This window comes from Sceloporus occidentalis, unplaced genomic scaffold (genome assembly GCF_023333645.1).
Source record: "Sceloporus occidentalis isolate IW3139 unplaced genomic scaffold, rSceOcc1.0.p SCAF_90, whole genome shotgun sequence".
NCBI lineage: Eukaryota > Metazoa > Chordata > Lepidosauria > Squamata > Phrynosomatidae > Sceloporus > Sceloporus occidentalis.
The window spans coordinates 868,731-882,362 of record NW_028317070.1 but is presented as its reverse complement, the minus strand read 5'-3'; the positions used below and the strand labels follow the sequence as shown (position 1 = coordinate 882,362).

Sequence of the window (13,632 nt, the reverse complement as noted above, 5' to 3'; positions counted from 1 at the left end):
GTATTAGCCTGACGTATGATTCAGCCATGGTTCAGGCAGCAGAGAGTGGACCCTGACAGCTAATCTCCCTCGATTTGGGGCTCTACGTAAGATCTCACCTCATGGTGTCAAAATGATCACAAGAACGGTGAGCAAAAATCCCAGAACCACACGGGGGGACCTAGTGAATGACCTGCAGAGAACTGGGACCCACCTAACAAAGGCTACCATCAGTAACACACTACGCCGCCAGGGACTCAAATCATGCAGTGCCAGACGTGTCCCCCTGCTTAAGCCAGTACATGTCTGGGCCCATCTGAAGTTTGCTAGAGAGCATTTGGATGATTCAGAAGAGGATTGGGTGAATGTCATATGGTCAGATGAAACCAAAGTAGAACTTTTTGGTAGAAACTCAACTCGTCGTGTTTGGAGGAGAAAGAATGCTGAGTTGCATCCAAAGAACACCATACCTTCAAAGCTTCAAAGACACCTGGAATAGGATATGTGGGCAGACTTTTTGACATGTAAAAATTCCAATTTGAAAAATGCACACCTTACAAAGGTGGCCTTTTACCTCCCAAATAACCCAACAAACCCATGCATGTGGAGTATCACTGCGCTCAGGAGATGTTGCTGAACACATATTGGTATTGTTTGGCTGTGACATATACCAGGAGCTGTAAATTTATACGTGGAGTACAACGTGTGTGGGAAAAAATACAAAGGTTTTTTACTACCATAAAGTTTGACAAAGCCTTATGGTAGAACTAGTGCATGGAAATGGTTAAAATACCAGCATTTGAAATACCTTGGGGTCTTTAGTTTTTAAAAATATATGGTTTGATAGGGTCAATTTCATTGGTCGGCTTCAAAGATACCCGAAATAGCACATGGGGCTGAATGACCAGCTATGGGGAAAAAATGGTTTTGTAATAGCAAAACGCTACTGGTACTTATTGCCCCATAACATGCAGAAAAAAGCAAAAAAACATTGGGTATTTCTAAACTCAGGACAAATAGTAGAATCTATTTAGCAGGTTTTTTTCATTAGTTTTAGCAGAAGAGTAAAAAAATTTGTTTAAAAATTGAGAAAAAGTAATTTTTTAACAAAAAATCACCATATTTTATCATTTTTTATAGTAAATTAGATGACATGATAAAAATAATTGTATCTAAAGAAAGCCCTGTTTGTCCTGAAAAAAACAATATATAATATGTGTGGGAGCACGAAATGAGAAAGAAGAAAATCACAGAACTGTTTCTAAACAGAAACACTAAAAAATTTTTAAAAGAGCCATTGTCCCACAATATACTATGAGTAAGAAACAGTATTGTCATTAAGGGTTTAAAGCTGTTTATATAGCGTCAAAATATGTTGGACAAATAAATGGTTAAGCTTATAAGTGATGTTAAACATTAATAAAGTGTTGCGGGGCTGTGGTAATATGTGGTCCGTACCGCAGATAAAATTTATCCATAGCTGACATTTAATAAAAGTTTTAAATAAAGAAGTGTCTCTTGTGTTATTTAGGTGGTGGTGGTGGGGGGGAAATGGACGCTACTTCATTCATGCCTTCATGGGTCAGGGCTGTTTTGAGGGCTAAAGGGGTCATAATGTTAAGGCTGATCAGTGGATATATATAAAAAAGCAACTGCCCGGCACACTAACAAAGCTTGTTCGTGGCAGGATGCTCCTCTGTGTTGGGACAAAGCAGCCACAGACAGTGCTGGCCTTAAATATTCACCCATCACCCCACCAGAGTAACTTTGTTCCCTCCTTCACTAAGCTACACTTTTTTCCCCCTCCCCCATGTAGTTCAGGTATAGGTCAGATAAACATCACATAGAAGCACAGCTTTGCAGATATAGATGAACTCAATAACACACAAATCCTATATTTGCAGGTATAGATTAACCAAAAAAATCAATCACCAAAGGCCAGCCCTGGAACCCAAAATTCACACATGGAACTTGCCCAGCACCCATAATTGCACACATACGACTTCCCCTGCACCAAGATTGCATACACAGGACTGGCCCAGATAGCATCAACAGAACTGGCCAGTACCAATATTACGCACATAGCACCTGCCCCATCAGCCAGATTGCACACATAAGGATGTGCGTGGCACCCAGATTGCACAAATAGACCGTGCCCCTACCCAGATTGCATCTACAGGACTTGTCTAGCACACAGGTTGCATCCACAAGACTTGCCCCAGCATCAATATTGCAAACAGAAGGACTTGCCCCAGCAACCAGATTGCACACATAAATGAGCCAGATTGTATCAACAGGTTTTGACCCAATAACCAGATTGAAATAACTGCAATCAAACGTTTGCAATAAGCGGCAGTGTGTCTCATTCATTGCTGTGGAGGAATTTTGGCCCATTCTTTTTGGCTCAATTGTTTTGATTCAGCCACTTGGAGAGTTTTTGAGTTCAGTTTTGAACTGCCCTTTTAAATTTAAAAGTACTAGGTCACTCCAAAACCTTTATTTTGTGTATTTAGATCCATTTAGAGGTGGACTTGGTTGCGTGCTCCAGATCATTGTCCTGCTGCATAACCCAACTGCACTTCAGCTTTAGGTCATGACCATACATACATCTCCCTCTTTGTTTTCTGTCTAGGTGAGACCTTAACTGTCAAATAAAACATTGCGTACATGAGTGAAAATGTAATTAAAGGTTAATTGAACCAGCAAAAATCTATTTACATTGGTGAATGCTGGCTCTGATTTCTTTGTTATGCTTTTCTTTCACTTCTTTTTCTTTTCACCTCTTCTCTGACTATTAAAATGCATACAATTGCTCCTTCTCCTCAATCATATGTTTGCTCTTGCTGCACATAGTCAAAACCACTTTTTTCATTGATTGGAGATTTTAAGGTTTTTCTGAAGACAACATCAATTTAGGTCATCTTCTGAGCTAGGTCATCCACAGCAAGTCAATGTGTTTATTAATGTCTTGGTAGAACATGAAACATTATGCATTATCTTTCTTAAAGGCTATAATTAATATTATAGCCAGTACCTTTAAACACCTAATGCACAAACATATGACTGATTGACAGGTAACACTTAGCTGGCTTGTTTTTGATATTTTTATACCTCATATTTGAAATACTGTAGGTAAATTGCTTTGAAGTGTTCATTTATACAAATACCTTGATCTATACTGGCTTGATCAATTCACCATTACATTGTGTGTCCATTTTATTCAAAATCTTGAGCTACATTGTATAAAAGCCTAATATTATAAGGTTTTTTTTTTACTGGACCATGTAAGATTTTTATGTCTCATAACAAGAAGAAAAATAGGTGGACTAGATGGTTAATATAAAGTATTCAATTATGTGTACTTAAGGACCACTGGAATAAATGCTGTCCAATGCACTTGAGTGTGCCCGATATGGCTTATCATTTGTAACTGTTTTATGGAAAAGGCAATGTACCTTCTATTGTTCTTCACATGTCTTTTATGATAAATGGAGTTGTGTGTTATCACTTCCATAAATAAATACATGTAAAATATATGATATATGAATTATATGTAAAATGAGCTCAACATGCAGTATATCATTCCAACTTGTTTTTCTTGGAACCAAATAATTGAAGACTACATTGTTGTTTTCTTGAATATCTTGTTTTCCTTCTTGATTCAGAAAATATTTTTCAGCATTTGGTTTATGTAGCAAAAAAAATTATGTATTTTTTATTCTCTCATTATAAGCAGTACACTCCATGGTAATGTTAAAAGTTTAAGCATATACCTTAGTCCCAAAGATAATTGTAAGACTACCTGATTTTTTGTAAGATGATTTTATACTTTATTTTATTATTTTTAATAACTGAAAAAAGAACAATAAAAGCAATTATGTGAAGCCCTAGATAACAAGTTTTACAATTTTCAAAGAACAGTTAAGCTGCTGACTCAGGACTTCTTATTCTAACCTTATTCTGCCTTTAGTGTTTTGGGATGACAAATTTCATAGCAGAGTTTGCAAAAGTTTTTTTTCCTATCTAAAAATAACATTGTTCAAGTTGATTGAGAGCTAAGCATATGGCTGAACAGAAAATATTTTCCTTGGTACAGCATCTCATTTGTTTCTTTGTAGTTAAAATACGTTTTGTGCTACAAGGAAAAGACTTGTGCATCAAATTATGTTTTACCTTAAACTAGGCCAGAAAGATGAAAGAATCTATATGCTTCTAAATTTTATAACTAAATTGAACCTACTATATATATATATATATATATATATATATATATATATATATATATATCTCAAAAAGGTATTATTGTTTTAGAGTGTTTTAGAGTGTTAGCCCCTCTAATTATTGGTCTAGAATCAAAAACATACATTATCCAAGACACCCAACCCAATTATTATTATACCACCAATGGTAATAGATAGAGGAGGTGGGGACCCTATTGTATTGTTAATCCCTTTACTGACCCTGTTGTCTCTAGGAGGCAGATTAAGGGGACGGTTTGTATCCCAATATCTTGATTTATGTTAATGTATGCTTTGCTGGCTACATCCAGCCATGTGTGTGAAAAATAAAGCAGTCTTCGCTTTGGTTATACCCTACACTAAGTCTTGGCTACTGACTGAGAAACCGGGGAAAGAGTGTGTTCTCCCAGGCTAAGGGAGCACAAGTCAGCGGAGGCAGTGGCGTCGGCAGGGGGGGCCAGAGGGGGCCATGGCCCCCCCTACATCATGCTGTGCCCCCCGGTGTGCCCCCCCAATTGAAACGCCGGCTTTTTTTTTTTTTTTAATAGACCCGGAGGAGAGAGTGAGAGGCGCCGAGCGGTTGCTGAGGAATACGTTCTGAGCAACCGTTCGGCGCCTCTCACTCTTCTCCGCGACCGCGAGGCCTCTTCCTGGTTCGCAGTGCCGGCATTTCAAGCCGAGCGCCGGTATATGTCGTCATATCCGGCGCCCAGCAGTGAAGCCGGCAGAACCAGGGATACAGAGACCTCGCGATCTCACCGCTGGACAAGCCCAAGGTAAGTGAACTTCAAAGGGGGGGTTAGAAAGTTAGGAGGGGGTTAGAGAGAAGAGGTAGATAGGAAGTGAGAAGGGGTAGATAAGGATAGATTGGGAGGGAGAGGGGGTAGATTGGGAGGGAGATGGGGGTGGATGGGATACATTGGGAGGGAGAGGGGATAGTTAGGATTGATTGGGAGGGAGAGGGGGTAGATAGGATTGATTGGGAGGGAGAGGGGGTAGATAGGATAGATTGGGAGGGAGAGGGGGTACATAGGATAGATTGGGAGGGAGAGGGGGGTATATAGGATAGATTGGGAGGCAGATGTGGTAGATAGAGAGGCAGATGTGGTAGATAGGGAGGGAGATGTGGTAGATAGGATAGATTGGGAGGGAGAGGGGGTAGATAGGATAGATTGGGAGGGAGAGGGGGTAGATAGGATAGATTGGGAGGGAGAGGTCTTTATGGGACAAAAACGGCGTACGTTCAGCTGTTTGGGGACAAAGTTGACATAATGTGTAACTTAGGTGCTGGTCAGGTTCTATATGGGCAGTGTGGACACCAGGGCTGGCTTTGGGGTGTGTGACCAGTGATCTATGCCTGTAATTTAGGGGGGTTTATCTATACCTTTAATGCAGAGTTTATATGTAATTTCCAATTGATTTATATCTGCAAAGCTGGGTTTTGTGTCATTCTGTTCATCTGTATCGGCTATATTTCCATACATTATTAATGTTTACCTGCAAATATAGGATTTGCATGTCTTATTCAGTTGATCAATACCTGGAGTGCTGTTTCCATGTGTTGATTATTTGATCTAAACCTTCAGTGCTGAGTGTACATGTGATTTCCAGTTGATATATACCTGCAATGCTGGGTTTGTGTGTTCTGTTGGTTTATACCTGCAATGCTATGTTTCCATACATTATTTATGTATAACACCGTGAAAAATGAAACCAAACCGAAAATACGTGCTCTTATAGTGAACAATAAAATAAAAATGATACTTCCCTGATTTGGACCGCAGCACCCAAATAACACTCTCCTCCAAGTGTTAAAATATGAAACCAACGAAATTTAGATGGGGCGCAGGTACATATAAAGGGAAAAAATAATAATACAATATAGTGTAGATGATTTGTTCAATGTGAAACTAAAGTGATATAATGCACTCACAAATCAAAGAAGTAATTCCAACCCATCAATAGGACTGTATATAATCTTTAATGTTCTTCTTGAGAAAATCTATTTTCAATTGGAGATCGATATATCCCACACTCCGGTGGACTTTCTACGCCTATATATGCACTTGTAGTGCATATACAATTGTGAGTGCATTTTTTCCATTTCTCTACATTTCACTTTGGAATACTGCACCATTGAAGTTTGTTTTTTAGATTTTCTCAAGAAGAACATTAAAGATTATATACAGTCCTATTGATGGGTTGGAATTACTTCTTTGATTTGTGAGTGCATTATATCACTTTAGTTTCACATTGAACAAATCATCTACACTATATTGTATTATTATTTTTTCCCTTTATATGTACCTGCGCCCCATCTAAATTTCGTTGGTTTCATTATTTATGTATACCTGCAAATACAAGGTTTTTTTTAATCTCATTCAGTTGCATGTGCTGTTTCCATGTGTTGTTTATTTGATCTATACCTGAACTACAGGGTGTAAGTAAAAGAGCGCTATGGTTTAGTGAATGAGGGGACAAAGGGACTCTGGGGATGATTACAGGGGAGAGGACCTCTCAATGTCACGGTGCAGTCAGAAGGAGGGAACACTGCACTGACTCTCACTGTCTTCCCCTGATCTGCAGTCAGTGTGGCAAATATATTGGCAGCAGGGTCTAATATTAATATATATTGGCTGCAGGGGCTAATATTAATATATATCGGAAGCTGGGACTAATGTTTATATATATCGGCTGCAGGGCCTATTATCAATAAATATTGGCTGCAGGGGCTAATATTTATATATATTGGCTGCAGGGACTAATAATATATATCGGCAGTAGGGGCTAATATTAATATATGTTGGCAGCAGGGTATAATTTCTATGTATATCGGCAGCAGGGTATAATATAAGTATGTATCCACAGCAGGGGCTAATATTAATATATATCCGCAGCAGGGGTTAATATTAATATATATCTGCAGCAGGGTCTAATATTTCTATATATCTGCAGCAGGGTCTAATATTTATATATATTGTCAGCAGGGGCTAATATTAAATAATGAAAAATAACTGTCACTTTAACTGTTATTTTGAAATCATATTTTAATCACAGTCTTTACTTCAAAGAGATAAATGCATATTATGTAGTTAAAAATGCACGTCTAACGTGTGTGTGTGTGTATATATATAATACAAAAAAACCCCTAAATAAATAGAAAAAAAGAGTTTGGAAGTTCGACAAAATTAATGTCCGTGAGTGCGGACATTTAACTGTTGCAGCGGGGAGACCAGCGGATCATGGAAATATATTTTATTTAAATAATTAATAAATGAAAATGAACACATTGCCACATATGGCTAATATATCTTCGGACAGAATGCTGCCCTCTGTTGGTTTTACGTTGAGTAGCAGAATAACTTTGGATTTCAAACATATGCTACTTAATGTAAAACCAACAGAGGGCAGCATTCTGTCCAAAGATATATAAGCCATATGGGGCCGTGTGCTCATTTGCATTTATTCCCATGATCCTTTCGTCTAACAGTTTAATACAAAAAACCCCAAAATAAATAGAAAAAAAGAGTTTGTAAATTCGACAAAATTAATGTCCGTGAGTGCGGACATTTAACTGTTGCAGCGGGGAGACCAGCGGATCATGGAAATATATTTTATTTAAATAATTAATAAATGAAAATTAACACACTGCCACATATGGCTAATATATCATCGGACAGAATGCTGCCCTCTGTTGGTTTTACACTGAGTAGCAGAATATTCTGCCCGAGAATATATTAGCTATATATGGTACTGTGATCATTGGTCGACAGCAGGAGGCCCCCTGCTGGCGACCAATGGAGTTGCTGATACACACATTTAAAGTACTGGCGCCAGAGCTGCGTTAACCCCGTATTAACCCCTTAACCGGAAAAAACGAAGAAAAAACGAATATTCGCCCGAAGAGAAGACAGGAACGGGCGAATATTCGCGGAATACGAAGATTTTTTTTCCCCCGAAGACGAGCACGAAGACGAACACGAAGAGCCCCCTGGTGCCCAAGTCTAATAAAAAGCAGGATCCACTTACAAGATGTGGTGACATAACCGAAGTGTTATAGTCCTATGATCACTTCATTGCTGTATTCATTCTGAATACACTTTGGTTATGCCACCACATCTTGTGGTGTTTGTCCTGTTTATATGCTTATTTTTTAATCCATGCTACAACAGCATAGTTAAAACACAAATAATTGCTTATGAGTTAATTTTAATCTAAAATAATGGATCTTATACAATGTATGTGCCATTAGAAAATGCTTATTAATTTATTTTAAATAATGATCATGAATATCATGTTTAAGTAAGCACCTATTTCTACATGTCTTTCTCATCTATATGTATGTAAGATGATAAGCGATAATATAATATATAAGAGATGTCAAATTTCATGAATTTCACTTCCCAATTATACTCATGTACCATGCTTTTCAGTATTAACACCCTCTGCCGTTTAGCATATCGTTTTTCCACATATATAAATCAGTAAGTGTACATTAAGTCATCTTGCCTGTTTGTTCACATTACAGGCAGTTAATATATCACCTTGTGTCATCCCCAGGGTATTCATCTGGTTTCCTGCCACTCTGTCCTACATTTGGTAATGCAATATAAATCATGTTGTGTCACCTTAAGATGTTCTTAATTTACTATTAGATTGCAAGAATAGACTATATGTTTCCTTAAATAAGCCTTGTAAAATTAATGGGTGTAATGGAAAATATTACATACTAATTTATTAAAAACTTTCTTCACTCTAACAATTATAGTAACTACAATATTGTTGAGCTGAGTGTGACACAACACATACGTTTATATAAGAACAACTTAGCTATGCTACAAAACAGAACGTTTTGTAGCATAGCTAAGTTGTTCTTATATAAACGCCCTATGGCTTTCTAAATAATAACTGTTTTCACAAGTGCTCAAAGGCAATTGAAGAAGTGGTTACTGTGCTAATGCATTCTGTGCTTAAGCAGACGACAATGCTCTTGGGCAGTGAGCAGCAGGGGGTGAAAGCATAATGAATTTATGGCCACTTTCATCCATCATACAGATTACCTGAGGAGAAATAAAAATACATAAGCATTTTCACTTGTTTTAGGCCTAGAAATGTATATGCTATATAAATATTATAATGTGAATTTCTTTATAAATCCCCAAGTAGTTGAAATACTTCTTAGAACGAGTCATGAGTGGTGGTACGGTTCTTTGGAAGACTTTTCCTGGAGGAGCAGCATACCTTACTCTCAAAACTGGAGCAACTACCCACTTTTAGCTGGTTTAGGCTGCGAGGAAGTGGTAAGGACTGCCAGAAACCCTCCTGGCAATATTTGAGGCTTTTTAACCCAGAACCGAGTGAAAAGTAAAATATTGTTTATGTCATGTGGGATCTACTGCGGAAACCTTATGACTTTGACACCTTCTGTGGCAACACCTGAGGTAACAGACACCTTCTGAATGTGGGTGGGGATTTGTAACAATGCATGCGATGAAAGTCAAAACAGAGGTCTATATGAGCCACTATTAACCATTTTCAGCTCATGGGAGGAGGGTATAATATTTATAAATATATTTTATGGGAAATATGAATACAATTCTATAAAGAGATAAAAATAATTATAAATAAAACCTTGTAGGGTATCTATGCCCCCCCACTTGCCCACTAGGGTGAGAAGGATTAAAATGAAGCAGGGGTCTCGTCCTATGCCTCTGCCCATCCATTCATCACTGTACTGTGGGAAACACAAGAGTATATGCAATCCCACACAACCAGTGGACATTTTCCAATCCTCACAGAATTGTACACAGAAGGGATTATTTAGTTTTTTTCATGGTTTTCTCTCTTTTTTGTGAGTAGGGTGTCTAGGGACACCAAATTATTTGGTGAGGACATGCAGTTTGATTCAACCTGCATGCACAAATCTGAAACTTGCAAATCATAGGCACCCACATGTACTTGCAAAATACTCATATTTTACTGAATATGTGAGTTCATGGAATGTATGGGATCTGTTGGCTATATATAACTAAATTAATTGTAATGAGTTGTTTGTATGTTTGTGAATGTAAGTACATAAGGCATAAGACTTCAGTCTAGTCTGGTCAGTTGTGTTAAACCTTAACTCCACATACTAATTAATGACTGGACCATAGGAAGGGGATATTCTAAACGAAAATAATTTTGTATCTGCTGGAGTTTTCACTTGTTGGCTTGTTAACTTATCTAATGCTATCTTGTCATGATGACGGATTACAGCACCACACATATTACTGACAATCTTCTGTTTCCTTAGTGGATATGAAAAATATTTTATATCTGAATATATTTTAATCAAGATGCATGCAATGAATATTATATATTTAAATACACTTTTTTTTACTTTTTTGGACAAATACCAACTATTCAGAACAAACCTAAAAAAATTACAGCTTCATTTTTTTACTTTTGGTGGTCAACAAAATCCAAATGAACAATCACAACCACGAAAAAGAAATACATACACTTGTAGACAAACAGATACAATGGCCAGATTTGTAAAAAAGCAATTAACTTACATAGACATGGACGATGAAAAATGTAACACATTCATATGATTGATGTGTAAGCAGTACATTGTAAAGCAATATGCTGCTTACCTTTGAAGTTAAAAGATAAATACAAGACAATTTTAATGGCTATACAGTAATAGCATAAATCATAGTACAGAAAACAATGGTTGTATTATTTTTTATACTTTTAATAATCACCACTATGATGGAAAGGATAACAAAAATAAATACTGATGTCCTACTTCACTTGGGCCTAAATACAGTAAAGTGCAATACAGAATCGTCACTTTCTAAAATAGGAAAGACCTTAGTGTATTGCGTTCAAAGAATAGCACTACATAAAAACAGAATTTGACATCAGATCAAGTCATTGGGCCCTACTAAACTATCCATTATAATGTCTGTTATAAAGCTTCAAAGCTTATTTTATCTTTGCCATTTTGGTAGTATTTGGTCGTAGTAGTAGAATAGATATAAGTGGATCATATGGGTCTTACCCCCTTCTACCTTCTAATTAGGGCCAGGATGATTATTAGTAGGAAATCTAGATGTGCAATACTAAGTGGTAATTGTGTATATAAAATGTTAAAAAAAAAATTACAAAACATAATTAAAAAATGGTCTTATATTGGAATATTTCCATTAATTGATATATTATATGACATATTCAATCGTTGTACCAGAATCACTTCAATCTTTAATGTAATGAACTGATCAGTAATTTACTGTATCTCTGATTCGGCATGACCGCCCCGTTCTTTCTGTAAACATATTAATTTGTAAACACAGAAAAATGGAAACATAAATTTAACAAAATAAAGATTCTGTTGTGTATGTAAAGCTGCATTGCGTAGGATACATGAATGATTGAAGAACCATTTTAAACTGAATTTGACTAACTGGTTAGAAGAAACCAACCTCTAAACTGGTATATGAAATAAAAGAAAAAATGTGTATGAAAGAATGCATTTTTTTATGCAAAATAAAATAGAAAAATCCATATTCTTTTTGCTTATGTTTATTTTGTGCATTGGATTCAAACAGGAAACTGTGTGCACTTCAACTGTTATCACAATGTGGTCAATAAGACTGTGTATTTTACCATTTACACACAATTGCTCAGTACAGTATGTTCTTAGCTTGGTGAAAATCAGGGATGTAGCATGCTAAGCAGTGTTGGTTGTGCAACTAGCAATATTAATCTTGAACAGAATTAGCTGATATTTTTATTTTTAATATTGGACTTGAATTTGAGAAAAATAATCTCACCAAACATTGGTGGTGCTGAGACACTACCTTTCGTGCTTGGCATCACACCCCTGAAAGAAATGTATGTTTGGATTTTGTTGATAAAAAGTATTACAAAAATCTCCATACAAAAACTATTTTTATAGAAATCTTGCATTTCCACAAATAAACCTGAACATTTTTTTAAATAAAAACTGCTCAAGGATTTTGATCATTAAACACCGACTGTATTGATGAATGCTGCCCACTTAAAGCTCTCCATGGAAAGTTCTTTTAAGTGGCTTGTATTTTTTCCACAGCTGGAGGGAACTGCAGAGGCTCAATGGGGTTCAAATGGTGACAGGAACATGTTTTAAAATCTTTTTATAGACTAAAATATAACCTTTTCTTTGCCAGATACACAATATCTCGCTCTGCAATACACAATTAAAATACATTTTCTTCAATCTTCAACAATGCATTAGGATGCACTGAGCCAACTTAACATTTTACACACAGAAACGTTGTAATCAGATTGAATTGAACAATACAATTATTGCCTTGTTGACTGACATTTTGTTTTATTTACGACAGTGAAACACAGAGTCCACAAAGCAGATAAAAATCTCTCTTGTACTGAATATATTTTTATAATCATGATATACATGATTTCTAAACCATCTTTAATAATCTCATGTAGCCGGTTGAGTTTAAAAATGAATTTTTTTTTCTTTTCAATGTGGATTTTGCAATAGTGTATAATCTTTTTTTCTTCTCGGTCTTTGCTGTAGGTATGCAAAGAACAATTAGTTGCTTCAGAACAGTTTATATTTGATTTTATTTTCATTGGTCAATCTGATATTTATTTACCATCCTTGAATCGGATTTAGCTTGAAAAAAATAACTTCTTTTTTTTTTTCATTGGGACCTTATTTGAAAAGCAACCACAAAATGCACACGTTACATTCAGAAGAATGGTGGACCCCTTAAAAACAGTTTAACCTCCGCAGTACTTGGTTTATCCATGATTCTTGCAATGTTATTCTGACCACAGGATCAGATAAGTTTCAAGTTCATAGACACAGCGACATGAGGTAACTCATTTTATTTTTCACAGGTTGTATATTTCCACAGGAAACATTCTCGCAGAGTTGTTTGGAAAAAGAAAAAAAAAAAGCTGACAGTTTGTGCTTGGGGAAGCCTGACTTCCTGCTTTTATGCCATCGTTTCTTTCCCTGGCAATCTTCTGTCATTAAACGTGTGCATGTTGATAACTTCCTCTGTTTTCACCATTACAGGCGGTTGGGGTTTGTGTTTCAAGCGTCGCTGACACTTTAGAGACATCCTTAGTTCCTCAACCATTGCGCTGCAGAAAGACCTCTGTAAATGAAACAGAATTATATATATATATTAAAAGATAATAAAAATAATCCTTAAAACAAAAACTTTCACAGATTTACTCTTTTATGTGTTGCTTGTCAAGCTTTGTAATCTAGTAAATTTGCTGTTTCTGCCTGAAGCTTCCAGCAAACCACTGTCACTTAAATATGCATCACATAGTAATTAAAATGACTTATCAAGCTGTGAAATCTCATTGAAAATTTCACCTTGTCACTAAAATAATTTATCTGCCAACT

At 36.4% G+C, this 13,632-nt stretch overlaps 1 protein-coding gene across 1 annotated transcript in view; it reads right to left on the bottom strand.

The window, feature by feature from the left end:
- Nucleotides 1-13,210: 13,210 nt before the first annotated feature.
- Nucleotides 13,211-13,632, bottom strand: part of LOC149284586 (glutamate receptor ionotropic, kainate 2) — a 274,071-nt gene continuing 273,649 nt past the window's right edge. Inside the window, exon 16 of the mRNA XM_089496448.1 lies at nucleotides 13,211-13,375. Coding sequence (XP_089352574.1) covers nucleotides 13,211-13,375 — 165 coding nt within the window. The remainder of the gene's footprint in view (nucleotides 13,376-13,632) is intronic.